General features: G+C 39.0%; 1 protein-coding gene across 1 annotated transcript in view; it reads left to right on the top strand.

Annotated features, from left to right (window-relative positions):
- The window catches only part of atrnl1a (attractin-like 1a), a 347,237-nt gene that overhangs the window by 184,468 nt on the left and 145,505 nt on the right, over positions 1-17,264 (top strand). The window contains exon 26 of the mRNA XM_033980189.2: positions 8,746-8,807. Coding sequence (XP_033836080.1) covers positions 8,746-8,807 — 62 coding nt within the window. The remainder of the gene's footprint in view (positions 1-8,745; positions 8,808-17,264) is intronic.

The raw sequence follows: 17,264 nt of genomic DNA, 5'->3' as shown, positions 1-17,264 counted from the left end.
GGAGAATAGCTGCTCACGTACGTATCTGAATCCGAAGATTGACAGAACTCCAAATGTATATTTCTCAATAAATGTACACCGTTTTGGCAGGTATACTGGCTTCTGCGAGTGTGACACTTATTTTGAGCGACAAAAAATAATAAAATATAATTGTATTTTAATATTTCAAGATCACAATCATCTTCCAATTTAAACTACAATTTAAAAGAACTAACATAAATAAAATACACTTAAATGCTTAATCCTCAAATAAAGGACAATAAAAGGTTACTCAAACATACATGAAACACTCAAAATACAACTCTTATAAGATAATGCTGAGGGAGCACTGTTATAATGTCGCTCAAAGCTCATAAGTGTTTTTTTTAATTTTTTTTACATATTACGTCCCCTTAAGTGCTCTTTTTGCTACCTCCATCTTTTTTATACACCTGTAGTGAAAGTGGATTCGTGACATTACTTTAGTTCATGATCAGTGCCCTTGGCTGCTGCTCTGCCTTATACAGTGAACATATATAACCCATTTAACTGCTTTAACTGTTTCCCAGCTCTTATGGTCTACAGACTGTGTTTTCCATGCTTTTTACATCCTGTGCATATACATGAGGCCTAATGACCCCCCTCCTCCTCCTCTGTGTGCAGATGAGGACCATATGTACACACTTGTTAGCAGAGAGCACAGCTGTATAAGACACACTTAAACACCACTCAAGGACCAGATTGTTCTACATCTCTGCAGAACGTGATGAAACTATGCATTATGCAAATCTGACTTTAAACAACAAATATCATGCATTTGTATTGTTACTGTCCTTTAAACATGATCTTGAACACCTTTGCTTTGGAACATCATGATTTGAAACTTAATATAGTGGCTAATTAAACAAAATGTACTGGCAGCAGAGGGAAAGTATTGTTAGTATAAGCAGGCAGCTGTAATAAATGCAATTTGACCACAGAAATGCTTAAAACAAGTCTGATTTATGGATTTAAAATTGCACAGTGCTTCTATCTATGACATTACAATCTCAGGAAATACAACTCCAAGTATGTTTTTAATGAGGGACCAAAAAAGTCACTGTAGTATAATATGTGTTATTTAACCATAAAATCAATTTAACCCCAATTAAAGCGAGAATATAGACTCTTAAGTGAATAAAGGGTATGTGAGATTTGGCATTTCCATTTCCTATCACTTGTGCAGTACTTCAAAATACAATGCACATTAAAAATACAGTGACGCAAACACAGGTACAACTATTGAGTTATTCACATTACCAATCTCCGATGGCACTTGGAAATTGAAAGTAGTAAGTGTAAGTTCACAACTAAACCTGCTAATGCTACACGTTTGCTGATTCTAAGGCAATTTGAGCATGGAAATTATCAACAGTTTTTTGATTAGGGAAAAAAAAAACATTATATCACTGAATAGTAGTGAATACTATAGGCCCCGTGACCCTGCCAGGATACACACATCTTTACAAAGAGTTTTTTTTTTTCTCCCAGAGTTCAGATGGCCGTGATTGACAGGTGCATGGGCCAAGTAGTGGCACTCATTGTCAGTCCATATCAAAACTATCATGGCTGGAAAAGAGAACGATTTCTGTGTATTCTCTGCACACCTGACTGGGCGACAGGTGCGTTGGCAGAGAGGCACTTAGCTGAAAAGGTTTTTAAGAAGACTCTGAGGAAGGTCAGAGGGACCCAAACATTGTACTAATAAAAGTGAACCAAGAGTGAGACAGTGTGTGGGAGTCTTCTTAAAAATCTGGGAAAGAGAAAGGGAAAAATACAGAGCACTGAAAAACATGAACACAGTTTTATTCTTTATAAATTATGTATGTTTTATCCATGCAGTTACTCCCACACATTTACATAAAGCCGCTTACAAACATGCCCGTTCAGTCTGCTCAGATGTGCAGTGTTGTTTGTACAGTCGTGCCCACTTTTCCCACGCGGAGATGCTACTTCCAGGGCCCTAGTGCAGAGGAGAAGTGGGTCAGCTCTTTGTCCAGAGCAGGATTGGCCATGTGCAGCCACCTCTTGTTCCAGAGGAGGGCACTGTGTGGAAAGCTCTGTGCGCTCCAACTGCATGTTTTTGTTTCACTTTTGTTTAATATTTAAGGTAAATATCAGCGTGTTTATTGCTGCGAGTGTAAAGAACTCTGCTTATTTCTCCAAAACCTTTGAACTGATAGCTGCTGCACTGATATGTCATGATCCCCCACTCCCCCCACACAATACAAGGACTCGCTCCACCCAGAGATCACCCGGGTGTCCTGTTTGTAAAGGGTTTAGTACGTATTACAAATTGCCTTTTTTCCCCATTATTTATAAGTTTGGATAGATTACAAAAATAAAGACACTGACATGATGATATTGGTTATGAAATACATTTAGTCTAGATGATTAATTATCAGTTCAATGAAAAGCTTTGATTGTGTGTTAGCTTACTGTTACGATACGCCTTATTGTCCCTGTAGGGATATTTATCCTCTGCATGGGACCTATCATTCAATACCACTGAGGCAACTTGTCAGGAGCAGGAGGGACTCATCTCCAGATCTTGAGCTAGTCTTGGTCAGAGCCATATTAGCTGGAGGAATCGACCTGTTTTGCATGTTTTGGGTTGAAATCAGAGTAGCTGAAGGACAACATGAGGAGAACTTGCACACTCCACACAGAAAGGCCCAAAGATGACTTGAGAATCAAACCAGGAACCTTCTTGCTGTGAGGCGTGAGTGCTATTCAACTAGCCACCGTGCCTCTGTTACAGAGTTGCAGCTGCTTGGATAGAGGAGGGTCTGAACTGCTCTATGATTGGTTGTTTACTGACTTCAGTTGTTGTAAATTGACAAAAAAAGTGCCCATATTAAGTCATTTTCACTATTCAGTCTGCTGTTAGTTTAGCCTTGTGTGTGTTAGCAAGCTCTTCAGTCTGTGAGTCTGTTCATAATAATACCATTTGGTGATAATCATGTAGATTGCTGAGTTGGCGCGGGTGCAGAGCCAGTCAGTGTTATGCTGTGTCCCTGGGGAGTGGAATCAGCTTTTCTCTCCTGTTTTTTTAATAGTCCTCTCTTGTTTTTTTTGTTTTTTTGTACCTGCTGCACAGTGTGGCCTGTGCTGGCTCCTCCCCACAGCTCTCTCTAGACAAAGACACAGGATTTCATATCATTAGACCTATTTAGGATCAGCACAATGAAAAAACATATTGCACTGAACAAACTGCCATGATGTATGTGACTGTGATGGGTACTTGAATTTAGGAATGTAACAATATGCAATGTTTTCTCATAACTCCAAAGTAATGTCCCACCAGAAAAATGTACATTAAGATATATATTATGTGCATCCAGTTCCACCTTTTGCACCAAATTCAAACTCACCGATGGAAAGTTGTCAGATATTCATACCAGATGCGATGCCTTACAACTATCCAAAAGAACCAGCAACCCTCTGAAGAGATGTGGGTAACACTTAATAATAACTACACTTTAATTAGCCCTTTTAACATTTAATTCATAATAAACTAATTGTTTATTAAGAATGATTCAGGCTTAGTAACTACTTAAGGGTTAGAAATAAAGTTAATAGTCCCTAAGCGTGAATCATTCTAAATAAATGAGTTAATAAACTAATAAACCATGGAGATGTTATTGCTTTGCCTGGAATGGTCCACAGTATGGTATTTAACTTATTTATATTCATGGATTCACAACGTTATAGGTCAGATCTGTGGAGATCACAGTCACACTAAGAGCCGTATCCTGTCACGGTCTTAACACAGCAGTTGAGTTAATGAGGTAATCTGGAGGCAGCCTAAATATCAGGTGGAGAGGAGAATTGGGGGTGGTGTGGCACATTAAATTAATTGCCAGGATTGTTAAAAATAAATATAAAAATTTGTTCCCTGAAAAACGTGCAATGTGTAAAAAGCCTTATTTTATTTTAAAATGTAGTAGCATAATAAATGCATAACATTTCTAGGGCAGGTAGAGAGCCGTTTTGAGGGAGCACACACCCACGTAGAACTGTAAATTGTCGCTACTTCTAGTTTTGATACAGGCCTAATGTTTAGTATAACTGGTGTCCACGGCTAGAGAAAATTAAGTTGCCACACGGGTTGGTTGTACGTTTAATTCTGGGATGGGCCTGGAGTGTCAGTAACCGTACTTTCGGAGGTGAATTTAGGGTTGCTATCCCAGATAAAAATGTGTATATATGACCTATTGGTAAAAAGGCTATTTTAAAACAAAATTACATTTGGGCATTAAGGGTACAGCACTCTGTTGGTTTCGATCATTTCTGTCTGTCTGTGAAGTACGGTGTGCCCCAGCATTCTACATAAGCACCAGCCCTCTTCACTCTGCACATGCTTCCCCAGGGTGATGTTTTAAGAAAGCACAATGTTGCATTTCATTGTTTTGTGGATGACCTTCAAATATATCTGCCAGTGCCCACCAATGACAGCCAGACGACAGACAAAGCTCTGCAGGACTGTCTCTGGGATGTGCAGACTTGGTTCAGCACAAACTTCCTAAACTTAAATCACAATAAAACTGAGACTGTGGTGTTTGGTCAACCTAACCCACTGCTTGGACATGACAGCGTGATTGGGTCTCTGTCCTCTTATTGTCACCCTGCAGTGAAGAATCTTGGGATGACTGTGGGCTCTGCGTTCAAGCACATTAGTCCAGCTTCTTTCAGTTGAGGCTTCTTGCTAAACTAAAGCCCTACCTTCCACAAGCGGATTCTGAAAAAGCAATCCACATATTTGTAACGTCTTGCTCAAATTATTGTAATTCTCTGTATATGAGGCTGGACCAGGCAGCACTTACAGAATGTCCTGAACGCTGCAGCTCATGTGCTGATAAAAACTAAGGGATGAGAGATGAGAGTTTTGCAACCTGCGCTGGCTCCATATTTCATATCAGGTGCAATTCAAAATGTTATTGATTGTGTTTAAATGTCTGCACTCTATGGATGCTCTTTATTTGACAGAGTTACTGCAGCCTCCACCTATTGTGTATTGCTGTGTACTTATTATAATAGTAGTTATTCTTGTTATCAAGATGCTGTCAAGATGCACCATAATCTCTTACTACACAATACATTTACAATTAATATCCCACATTTTCATATTAACAGTCTTGAGTGTACAAAGTGTTGATCATAGAGTGGGGCTGCAGCGTGGGACTCCTACAGGGCACAAAGCTCATGAAAAATCCATTATGTCTGCGATCATAATCCTCTTAACACCAGAGCAGAGAGAAGAGGAGACACATGGCTAGGCTAGGCTCACACCGCTAACAGCTCCAGTGCTGGATCACCACACAGCCACACACACAGACAGCACAAAGATGGCCGCCCACTGAGAGCGCAGGACTAATCTGATACACTGATCAGATCTGAATGTGCAGAGCTTCAGGGCACGGCGCGTGTTCCTAAAATACTCAGATATAACAGAGACAAAACAAAAGTTAAAGTGTGTTTTGCTATGAGCAGTCAATTGTATCCAATCACAAACTTTTTTGGATGAGAACAATGTGGAATCAACGTCCTGTGACTTCAGACAGTTGTGTCTGTTTCATGTCCGTGTAATCCCTCAGTCGTTCAGGTATGGTATAGTAAAAGAAAAATATAAAATCTGTCAACAAAAAGTTGTAGGAATGAAGATGTTTCACTGCTCATCCAAGCAGCTTCTTCAGTTCTGGTCAGATTAGTGATGGACACTGCCTTATATCTATCTGAACCGATCTGACTAACTACACTGAAACTTGGTCAGGCCAAGGAGAACAAACTGGCCTTCTTAGATTGTGTATTAACTATAGGAGAGGACCGGGGACTCTAGGTAGAAGTCTTCAAGAAACCCACACACACTGACCAGTGCCTACTGTTTGATTCACACCCGCTCTGAGTTATCCGTACACTACAACACAAAGGTCAAGTGGTTCCCACAAACAGAGGGAAGAGTGAAAGAGGAACAACATGTGGAGAAAGCCCTCTCGGCTTTTGGATATCTAAAATGGGCCTTCTATAGATCTAAGGGAGCTAAAAAAAAAACAGGACAACAGGGAATCTGAACCTAGAAGGAAAGACGTAACTATTCCTTACACAGCGGGTGTGAAAACGTCAGAGAATTTTCAGAGAATTTGAAATTCCAGTCTATTTCAAACCTACAAGCACTTTAAGACAGAAACTGGTTCACCCAAAGGACAAAACCCTGAGCCCCAAAAGTAAGTAATGTAGTCTACTCCATTCAGTGTAGTAAAAAATGCTGTGAGTGTTACATTGGAGAAACAAAATATCCACTTCATAAGAGAATGTACCAACACCATCATGAGAGCTCCTCTGGACCCCAGTCTGCTGTACATCTCCATCTCAAAAACACTAACTACTTCTTTGAAGATAATGGGCTTCAGATCTTAGACAGAGAAAAGAAATGGTGTGAGAGGGGAGTTAACAAAGCTATTTTTGTTAGGAAAGACAATCCTTCCTTGAACAGGAAGGGGGGGCCTAAGACATCATCTGTCTCCTATCTATAACTCCATCCTTAGACCCAAATCAAAACAAAGAAAATTATAGAGCTAGCCAGGATGCTGAAAGGTGTGTCCATTAGGGGCTTGAATGATTATGCTACACAGGACTCAGATACGGTGCACACTTAGAGTAGCTCATTAAACCTAGCCTACAAACAGAAACTGGAGAAAATAGCTGTTTACAGTTTCAGTGTAGTTAGCCCCTCCTTTCACATAGCTATAAGGCAGTGTCCAGCAGTATTCTGACCAGAACTGAAGAAGCGGCTTGAATGAGCAGCAAAACGTCTTTACTCCTCCAACTTTTTTGTCCATTTGACAGATTTTATATATTTCTTTTACTTTCTGTGTCATGGTTCAACATCAGAATAAAAGATGTTAAAGCCAGACTATGTAACTTTTTAGCCAAAAAAGACCAATAAAATCATGTTGTTGTTTTTTTTTTTTTTTTTTTTTTAATTTTAATTGTGTTTATTGCAATGAAAACATGAGTCCTTACTGTGAGCGGCTTGCATCGCCACAAACCTGACTCTTATTTGGCCTGGAGGAGGGCCTCCTCTTGCTTGTTTCCATGGACATGTTATTCCTTTGGCTTTAATGTTCCACAGTATGGCATAAGATCATATCTATTTCCATGGAGAATGTATGGTTTTAAAGTTCTACTTTCATGGTGCTGGTGATGTGACACCCCCAGAACATTGCATACTGTACCTTTAACTGGGCTAACAGTTCTTTTAAACATATTCTTCATTCATAGTTCAAAATTATTATTATTATTATTATTATTATTATTATTATTATTATTATTATTATTATTATTATTATTATTACTTAGGATTTAACAATGGCTGCTATATATATGCATGCACACTTCTCAAAATCTGATTATTATCCATTTCTGGAGCTAAAACATTATTCAAATGACAAGTAAACAGCAAAATCATCTGTTTTCTGATCATGGTTCCTCGGATACTCACATCAGATTGTGCAGTTTGCAAGTTTAACTCATTTTAAAGGTCCAGAAGTCAGATATTAATCAGATTTTGGTGAGTTTGTAACTGCAGCCACTATTGTATTGGCATTTCAGTGTTTAGCTTGGTCTGAAAATCAGCCCTGCTGTTTTCAGTGAAAAGTCAGCGAGCCTGTTTCTTTTTCATCATATTAAATCTATATTTCACTTTAAAATGTCAAAAATATAACATACAAATGTGACACATAATGTGACACATAGCATGTGAAAATGTGTCACTTATTTTAAATATATAGCTGACAAAAGTGTAATAGCCATGTTCATTATATGTTTTGCTCTGTTTGCACTCTGACTGTGCTCTGTGTTGTCAGTTGCTTTTATCTGACCCTCTATAAAATACTAGGATCAAAATGAGTGCATAAAACTAAAGCATGTGTATCAGGTTAAACTATCAGGGCTTTGTAAACTTTCGGAGCTGTCACTCTATAATGAGTGTGCCGAGTTGTTAGGACTACTTCCATGTCATCAGGTTTGGCATAAATCTGCTTTAGTCTTTCATGATTAGGCTGACAGGGAGTTTTAACCATTAACTGTATAAAAACCATGTTGTGTTTAAACTGGATTCAGCTGTCTCAATGTCTGACTTCCATTACAAAGCTCTCAACAACTTAGACTAAATAAATCCTTTTCATCAGACAAAATAATGAGAACAGAGTTGTTGGGTTAATATACTGTTTTTTGTTTTTTTTAAATATATATTTCAATAAAATGAGTGATACTAAGATTTATCAGGATGGGTTTGCTTATAAAAGTCTGTTTGAATTAATTCATGATTGCATGTGTGATTGCCATTACTGTAAACCACACGACATGATATTTAATATTCAAACTGATAAACATTATTGTTTTTATGCAAATATTCACTCATTTTCAATTTGATGCGATGAAATGAGACAGGGGCAACAAAAGAATGGGAAAGTTGAGAAATGCTTAAAATAAACCTGTTGGAACTTTATTTAATAAAGAATAAATTTAACAAAATTAAGTGTTACCATCATAGTAAAACTCCAGCCTGGTCTCTGAAAGTTGTGAAAAGTTCTTAGAAACTCATCGCGTTGAATAATTAGGATGTTTACAAAGACAGTACTTTTAATGATAGGGCCGAGGACATATGCACAACATGTATATCATGAATTTGATAATAGGTTGACTGTGTATTTCCCTGTGTTTCAGATCGCCTTCTCTCAGCACAACTCCATCATGGACCTGGTGCAGTTCTTCGTCACCTTCTTCAGGTAGGTCTGTTTGGGTGGGCCTCCTCTGGACTTGGGCCTCCTCTGGACTGGGGATGTGGATCAGTCTGTCCAGGGGAAGCATGTCCCTTCTTCCCTCTGTGAACTATCTTTACAAAACTATAATAGCAGAGAGCTACTACTTTTAGTGATTGCAAAAAATTTAGCCAATAATTGTTACACGACAGCAACATCTAAACATAACCATAGCTACAAATAAGCATAAACCATTATGCAAGTGCTAGTACACAAAATTATGCATCTTAAGCACACATTTGAGACCTGAGAGTAAGCTCTCATTTGTGAGAGAGCCCTATCAACAAGGAGAAATAAAACACAAGATACAAACATGTAATAAACAAGAATTAATCTAAACATGCAAAATTTTTAAACAAAATGTTCTTTCATTAAAAGCCAGACCAGGGGTACTCTGAAGACAGAAGTCTTTCTCAGTTTAAATAAAAATAAAACTGAAATGATTCTTTTGGGCAGTTTAATCTTCTAAATGATATGGATAACACATTAGGGTTTAACTCCTTTGCAAAATCATGTTCGAGTTATTTTTGACAGTGATGTCAAGTGTAACTTTTTTTGCAAAAATAAATACATAAATAAAATACTATACATATTTACTATACATATTTATTTTCCTTTTGTTTATTGCATTGAACATTTTAGAAGTTTGTTTGGTTTTTTTTTTTATCTGACTTGTATCTCCACAAACCTGACTCTTATTTGGCCTGGAGGAGGGCTTCCATAGAAATATATTGTCCACAGTATGGCATAAAATGTATTTATCTCTGTTGAGAATGTCACAAAGTATGGTTTAACTTTGTATTTCCATGCTATCATGCAGGTGATGTGCCCCCAGAAAGATACATACAGTATCTTTAAATTTGAAAAGCAAACAAGTGTGGTTTTTAAATCAGGTTTTAATCATTTGAGAATTCTGAACAAAATGAAATTCTACATCCCACACCATGATTTTTGAAAAGATGTTCAGCACTTTAAGCTTTAACTCTTTTATGTGCTCTATAAATACATCTGATTTTGATTTTGTTTACCCGAGGAACCCAGCTGTGGGGACTATTCAATTCATTTCTTGGGCAATCAGGTGTGAGAACTAAATGCCCAATGATCCATGAATGTAACTGACTCAAATGTCCAAAATGAGTCAACACCCTGACCATCCATGAGTTTATTATATAATCTGCCTTTATACTCTGCTGTGAATAATGCTCTCATTAAATCTCATGGTCACTGCAAAAACATATGCAAAATAAACGTTTTAAACCTTTATCCATGTTATAACAGTGTTCCCTCAAAACTGATTCATGTGTGTTTAATGTGTGTTAATGTGTGAGTAATCTTGTATTGTCCTACATGACATCACAAAGGGGATCAGAGCATTTTGGCCTTGGAGATGCAGACAAACTAATAAACCAGAGTTACTCAGACATATCTAAATGAAACAAAACACAACTCAGGGCAAGATTTTAGGAGGTAACAACGTTCTAACAAAAGCTCACAAGAGTCACTTTAATAAGACAAGACCTTTAATACCAAATATTCAAAAAACAATCTTCTTTAAAATCCTGAATGGAGCACAGTATTGGCTGTTTAAACATGGCAGTGTCTAAACTCCTGGTTCATAAATAGACTTTGTATTTGCATAGAGCAGTGTCTGGTTCACACTGTTATACATATGTGTCTATGGAATTAATGAGTGTTGGGCTCCAGACTGAGGCTCAGTGGAGGCTCCAGGCTGTGTTCTGCCACTCACCACTGCTGTGTTTGCACCAATATGTGTGTGAGAGAGTATCACAACAGAGAGGAGGGCAGAGGAAGTAAGAGTATTAATATTTGTATAATGTAGTTGTCACCCAAACGTGTTGCTATGATGACTGCATCCTGAGTATATGACAGTGTAATGCTAATAGGGTAAAAGGTTGACAACCTGAGGTCTGAATAACTATAAATCAGAAAGGTGAGTTTTAGTCCACAAATCCACAGGTTTGTCCTAAACACCGACCTGAGCATGTCACAGCCTCTATGAGGAGAGGAGGAGGAGATGAGGATGTGACCTCTGTGACCCCGCTGCTTAAAGGCAGATAGAACTGTGGCAAACAGGAAGTAATCTATCAAAATAAAGGCTTTAGGAAGTGCAGGTTACACATTTCCCCCCTGAACTCATGGATGGCTCTGCACATGCAACTGGCTGATGGAAGTTGGCTTGGTTGCTGACAAGGGCAGGTGGATTTTCCTTAAGGTCAAAAGTGTAATTGAATGCTGTACTCATGAAACAAGGACTGAATACTGTGCAGCAAAGGATGACCAAGATTGCAGGGGGTCTGGAGGATGATGCGTTCTCATTGGGCATCAAGCTGGTGGATTGGTTTCTGGACTAGACAGTTCAGAGTCAGCCTCTGATAGTGAGGAAGATTCAGAAACAATCCATACAGACTCTGGAGATTCAGGATCAAGTGTGAGAACTGTAGCAGGTTTGGGATCAAGCTAAGTACTTTGAGAGTCTGGTTTTTGTTTTGGTTCATGGTCGTCTCATTATGCTTCAGTTCCACTTCAGATCTGACATTGCCCTCCATATCTGACTGTTACTGCTGGTCAGGCTGGATCACAGGAGAAGCTGGAGATGCAGGAGGTCTTGAAGCGGGTAGGTGAATCACAGTTGTGTATCTAGTGGGCTCTGAGATGGAAGGAGAGAAACTAGAGGTTATCAGTTCATCTTCAGTCAGGGCTTCATCATTGTTGCTGCCAGGAAAATCTACAGAGTCTGAGATCACTGGTTTTTATAAGTGAGCCGCTTCGTGCTTGACTGGCTGGGCTGGAGCACAGAGAAAGCCACAAAGTAGAAGACAGTCTCTGTGTAGTGTCTGGAAAGGCCGATCTTGGGTCTCAGCCAGTGACATCACTCTGGGTACAATTGTATGCATGCACCATCGATATCTGTCAAAAATAGTGAAATAACAACACCAGGATTATGTAGAGTGGCTTAATTCAAACATTTTAAGACCAAAGTGATGAGGCTCATTGAAGCAGTTACAGAAAGAGGTGGCAGGTTTTCAAGGTAAAGTGAATTGGAGGCAGAGTCGATGGAGCCAGAAGCACACCCATGATCACTTTCTATTAGGCTAGCAGGTTAGCTATGTCCATTTGTATATATAGTCTATGGTCACCACCTATAAATATCTTGGGTTTTGGCTTGACTAAAACGTATCCTTTAAAATACATATCATGGAATTATGTAACTGTTTAAAATCTAAAGGGTCATTTTTATTATAGAAACAAATCTTGTATCCCACAGAATTACAGTAAAGAAATCGTTCAAGCTACATTTATTTCTGTACTAGATTATGGAGAAATAATATACATGCAGACTTCAGTGTCTACTTTGAAACCTTTAGATACACTCTTTCACTCAGCCCTTCATTTCATAAAAGGTGATGAATTTTAAATCCATCACTGTACACGCTGTGAAAAAGTAGGTTGCCCAAGGCTATCTATCAGAAGAGAACAACACTGTGTAAAATGTATTTATAAGAGACTGCTTGATAGACTGCCTGAATATCTAACTTGCATGTTGAAATTCGGTAAGAGAACGTTTAATACAAAATCAAATTTTTGGAGAATTTGGAATCAATCTAAAATCATGAAGACGTAGAATCGCGGTCATCAACAGCCCTATTAAATACCACAATGCATTGATTTTAGGAAAGTTACTGTATTCTGAACACCACCAAAAGAATAATTAACTAATGACAGTTACTCAAAATGTGTATTCTCAAAACATACTTTTGAGGGGTTTTTTAGTGATGATTTATGGACTTTAAAAAATGTGCAGGGTTTGTACCTGTGATGCAACAATTCTGGAAAAAAACAAAACAAGTGTTTTGTGGCTCAGAGAGAGCAGACCTAGGACACAGGATAACTCAAACAAGTGTGATTGAAGCTAAATACAGCTCCAGATCAGATTTCCATTAGAACATGGTTAAAAGCTCAAAAAAGTCAGTTTTGCATAGTCCTTTAAGAAACTTTTCTTCTAAAACTATTATATTTTTCTAACATTGTTGCAGTGAAGAGACCTCATCAGAAGCTCATTTAACATCAACATGTCACTTCTGCTCTTTAGCTCCTCAGCCGTAGTGTATAGAGGTGAAGTCTACTCAGGGCTGACCCTGGGCACAAACACGACCTTTACCCTCGTGATGTCATCAGAAGGGGACAGTTTGGCCGCGGGAGCTAGTGGTGTTAGCATGTCCATTAGTCACTCTGTTTATGAGCACTGCTGCTTAGAGGAAAGGTTAGGAAATAAAAATGTAGGACTATTTTCTGGGTTTATTCAGGTCGGTGTTGCATAAAAAGGTGCTGAGGTCTTTATGTAAGAGCTGAAAAGGGTATGATTTAGACTTTTGATTCAAATGGACTTCAATGACAGGGTGTTCTCTTCTAATCTAACTAAAATCATGACCCAACCAAGGCTGCGAGGCCAGAACAGGAAAAGTCTACTAATCATTTCATTATTAAGGAGACGAGTTATGCCAAGTCTGCTTTTGTTAACTTTAAACCATTTTATAAACTGGTTTTCTGGCATAACTAGTGTTGTGTCTCAGCAGTTATTTAGCTCCTGACATAAACAGAAGACATTGTTTTAGGAATTGTGTGGAAAAACCAGGTTTTGACCAGGCAGATACCAAAGTCATGATTGGTACAGTTTAAAGTGAACCAAACTGGCCTGTTTGAGAGGTCCAAAGAGTGAGTTTGGAGAGTACAAATGTCTAAAGCAATCTGGCTCATTTTGGCTCCTGGATTGCTTTAGATTAGAGATTGCGGACTCGTCTTCAACACTCATCATCAACACTCTCAATTTACCGCTCAGTCTGTGTTCTACGCTCACCTGAATAGAACTTAGAACATGGTTTAGTCCTGTTTTAGTCCTGGTTTAGATCTCCTTCACCTATAGTCATGAGGTTTGAGTAATCTGATGATTTAGTGTGCACCTGCAAGATGCTTCTACATTCAAACAGAAAGTAGGATGAGCTATCAATAGCAAACTCATCAACTTCCTTCTTCACATCACTGATATATACTGGCGAGGTCTAAATGCCAAAGTCTCCCTTCCCTAAACTGCCCCTCCTCATTCCTCAGTACCTCAACCCCTCCTGACTGAACTCTAGCACATCACACCTCCACAGTGACAAAAGTTAGCCAAACGCTCATTAGTCACTCCTTTAACAAACTTCTTCGACTCCTTACGATGAACCCCGCACGCGCTTTGCTCATTTAGCCGTCTAATTCCCCTCCCTTCCCTCCTTCTGCCCCTCTCCATCTCTCGTTCATATCAGCCCTCTCATCTCTAATGGAGGCGCTGGGAGAGGCCATAATTAAGCAGCATTTATGTGGGCGCGCTCAGACGGGCCCGCTAATTGGCGACAGTGCGTTTTGAGTTTAGTCCTATTACTTCCAGCGCGTGGTGCTCTGATTAGCAGCCTCTTCTCCTCTCCAGTGCTCGGCTTTGAAATGAGTGTCCGATACGCGCACTCTCTCCACGGATGAGTGACGAAGAGGAGAGGGGGAGAGGAGAGGGGGGAAAGGAAGGAGCTCTGGGTGGTAAAGTCAATTGGTGGAATTAGATGTTTTCTGGTGTTTACATAGTTCCAAATATGGACAAAATGAGGAATGTGGTAACTGGATTTTTAAGAGACTTACCAATGTTTTAATGCTTCTTCTTTTCTTATCAAATGTTCATTTTTAAGGAGAAAACTGGGAATTTATCAATATGATGTTTGTAATTGGTGGTGACGGCTTCAAAGTGTGTGTCAAATTTATTATGATTACTATCCCTGTATGTGACAGATTTATCTGTCACATACCCAGTAATTATGTTAAACGGAAAGTGAATACATTTACGCTAATATACATCTCATAGAGGATTCAAATCAATCCTTTTAGGTTTAAACCAAGTGGATTTCAGCATTGAAACTGCCAACCTAAATAACTAATTTTGCTTTCTGATTGGATAATCGTCTTCAGAATATAAATTGCATAATTAACTTGATGATGTTGTAATTAATAAATTAGCATTACAGTTGTTTTCAGTAAAAGCTTTTCTACCTTATATCTGGGGACATACAGTAGTTAGGCCATGTTTCTGGAATTTAAAATCTAAATTGTACATACAATTCCTTGTTTATGTAATTGTGAATTGTGGTCCCTCGTTTATCATGGGGGTTATGTTCTAAAAATAACCCACAATAGGCGAAATCCACAAAGTCGTCAACTTTATTGTCGTAACAACTGACAGGGAGACCAAAGAGACAGAACTCGAGGAACAGTTTAACAATGTTTATTTTACAGTTTTTTTAAAGCTGTAAATGAAGGTAGGTATCAGATAGTTGAGAGCGGGGTTGTTTGCAGCAGTCCAGGAGTGGATCGTGGGCAGCGGGGTCAGAAACGAGTTGTGCAGTACAGGTAGAGGTGAGCAAAATCAAGAGACTGAGTGAAGCAGAGTTGTACCACTGTGGATACGCTGAGTGTCAGGTCCTGGGTCCCTTTGTCCTCCACAGGTGCAGCTTGATTGGCAATTAGTTGCAGGTGTGCATGGGAGGAGCCTGAGTCTCCGCCCAGCTCCAGGCTCTGACACAGAGGGAAGGGGGAAAACAGCACAAAACACAAGGCAAACTGGGATCATGACATTTATTTTTTACAATTATTCTATATGTTTTAAGGCTGTAAAACCCTTCACCACACACTTTATACACTTATAGGTATTAGCATTTTCTCACATTTCTCTCTTGTTTAAACACTCTCAAAGTTCAAACCTTTGTAGATTATATCCCCTTCTTCGATGATCTCTTTAAATTTGTTGTTCACGTGCGTCTGCTCCAGTGGTATCTGCAGAGGCGTCTCTCCGTGCAGAGAAACACTTAAGTCCAAAGCGTTTTTGAAATTTGACGGTGTAGAACTTTTCATCAACATTGTGGGTTATGTCGGGGAGAAAACTTACAGCACTTCAGAGTCACACTGCAATCAAATATTTATGTAAATTTGGCTGAACGCATTCTACAGGAGACACAGCACTGAGACAATGGTCTACAGTCCCTTAGCCCTACCCCTTAGTCCCCTCAGGATGCAGAACGCATTCATACACTGTAAAAGAAAAAAAAAAAACTATTCAAAATTGCATTTTAAAAAATCTGCGAAACAGTGAGGCCACAAAAGGCGAACCGCGATATAGTGAGAGACCATTTTAAATCCAAATTACAATTGTTAACATTGAAATCAATGTTGAATTTGAATATTACATCTAGCCTCACAAACAAAAATTAGCCAATCCTACATATACATTTAGAATACATCCACTGCACTGCGTCTGAAAACTCCACCATTCTTGCTCAAATGTTCTTGACACCTACACCTCCGCTTAGCCCTGCTCTCCTGGTTCATTTGTGCTTTCCTCGCTCCTCCTGATGGTGGATGACTTATCGATTTCCGCCTCAGGCCTCTGTAGGTTTCTTCCATTTTGGCACCTCTGTCTGCACTGTGTTTTGTTGTTGATTGTTCAAACTATACCTCAAACCAACCATTACACCAACAATCTCGCAATCATGTTCATACACACCCCACAGTATATAGTCTTAAAGGGACATGCTAGATGCTTTAGCCTGTTCTGTACATGATTCTCTACTCTTTGTATTAGTATATCATGTTTATAACTTAACCCCATTGAGAATCTTTGGGATGTGCTGGAGAAGGCTTTGCACAGCGGTCAGACTCGACCATCATTAATGCAAGATCTTGGTGAAAAATGAATGCACCACTGGATGGAAATAAATCTTGTGACATTGTAGAAGCGAAATCGAAACAATGCCATTTGCTTTAAGGGCATTAAGTTATACTGTCTCTGGTAAATCCATCCTCTGTATTTGAACCATCCTTCAATGGCCAAGTTAAATACACATCAACAATCTGATCATGATCTGATTTCTGGATTATTGTAATGCCATATAAGAGTTCCATCTGATGTGAGTAACTGGATTTATTTGTTTACACCTGTACATGTTTTGATGGACGCTAATGCAACTTTGGCAAATGAATGTGGTAAAGATATGAGAAAATGTTAAAGTTTGAAAGTGTTGAGAAAAAACTGGGGGATCACCACCTGCTTGTCTAAATGGAGATGCGTTTGGTTTGCCTGGACTGTCCCACAATATGGCATTAAACCCATCTCCAGATCTTGGCCTAGACTTGGTCAGGATTATCTTACATGAAGCATTCCTCTTAATGTGCATGTTTTGTTGATGAGGGAAACTGTAAGAAACAAATCCAGACTGAGGAAGACAATGCAAATGCCACACAGTCCAACGCAGGACCTTATTGTTGTGAAGCAAGAACTTTTGCCACTGTGCTGCAGTTTTAAAGTTACATTTGAATGCTTGGTTAAAC

The sequence above is a fragment of the Periophthalmus magnuspinnatus genome, chromosome 15 (genome assembly GCF_009829125.3).
Source record: "Periophthalmus magnuspinnatus isolate fPerMag1 chromosome 15, fPerMag1.2.pri, whole genome shotgun sequence".
Taxonomy (NCBI): Eukaryota; Metazoa; Chordata; class Actinopteri; order Gobiiformes; family Gobiidae; genus Periophthalmus; species Periophthalmus magnuspinnatus.
This window is presented reverse-complemented; position numbering and strand designations above follow the sequence as displayed.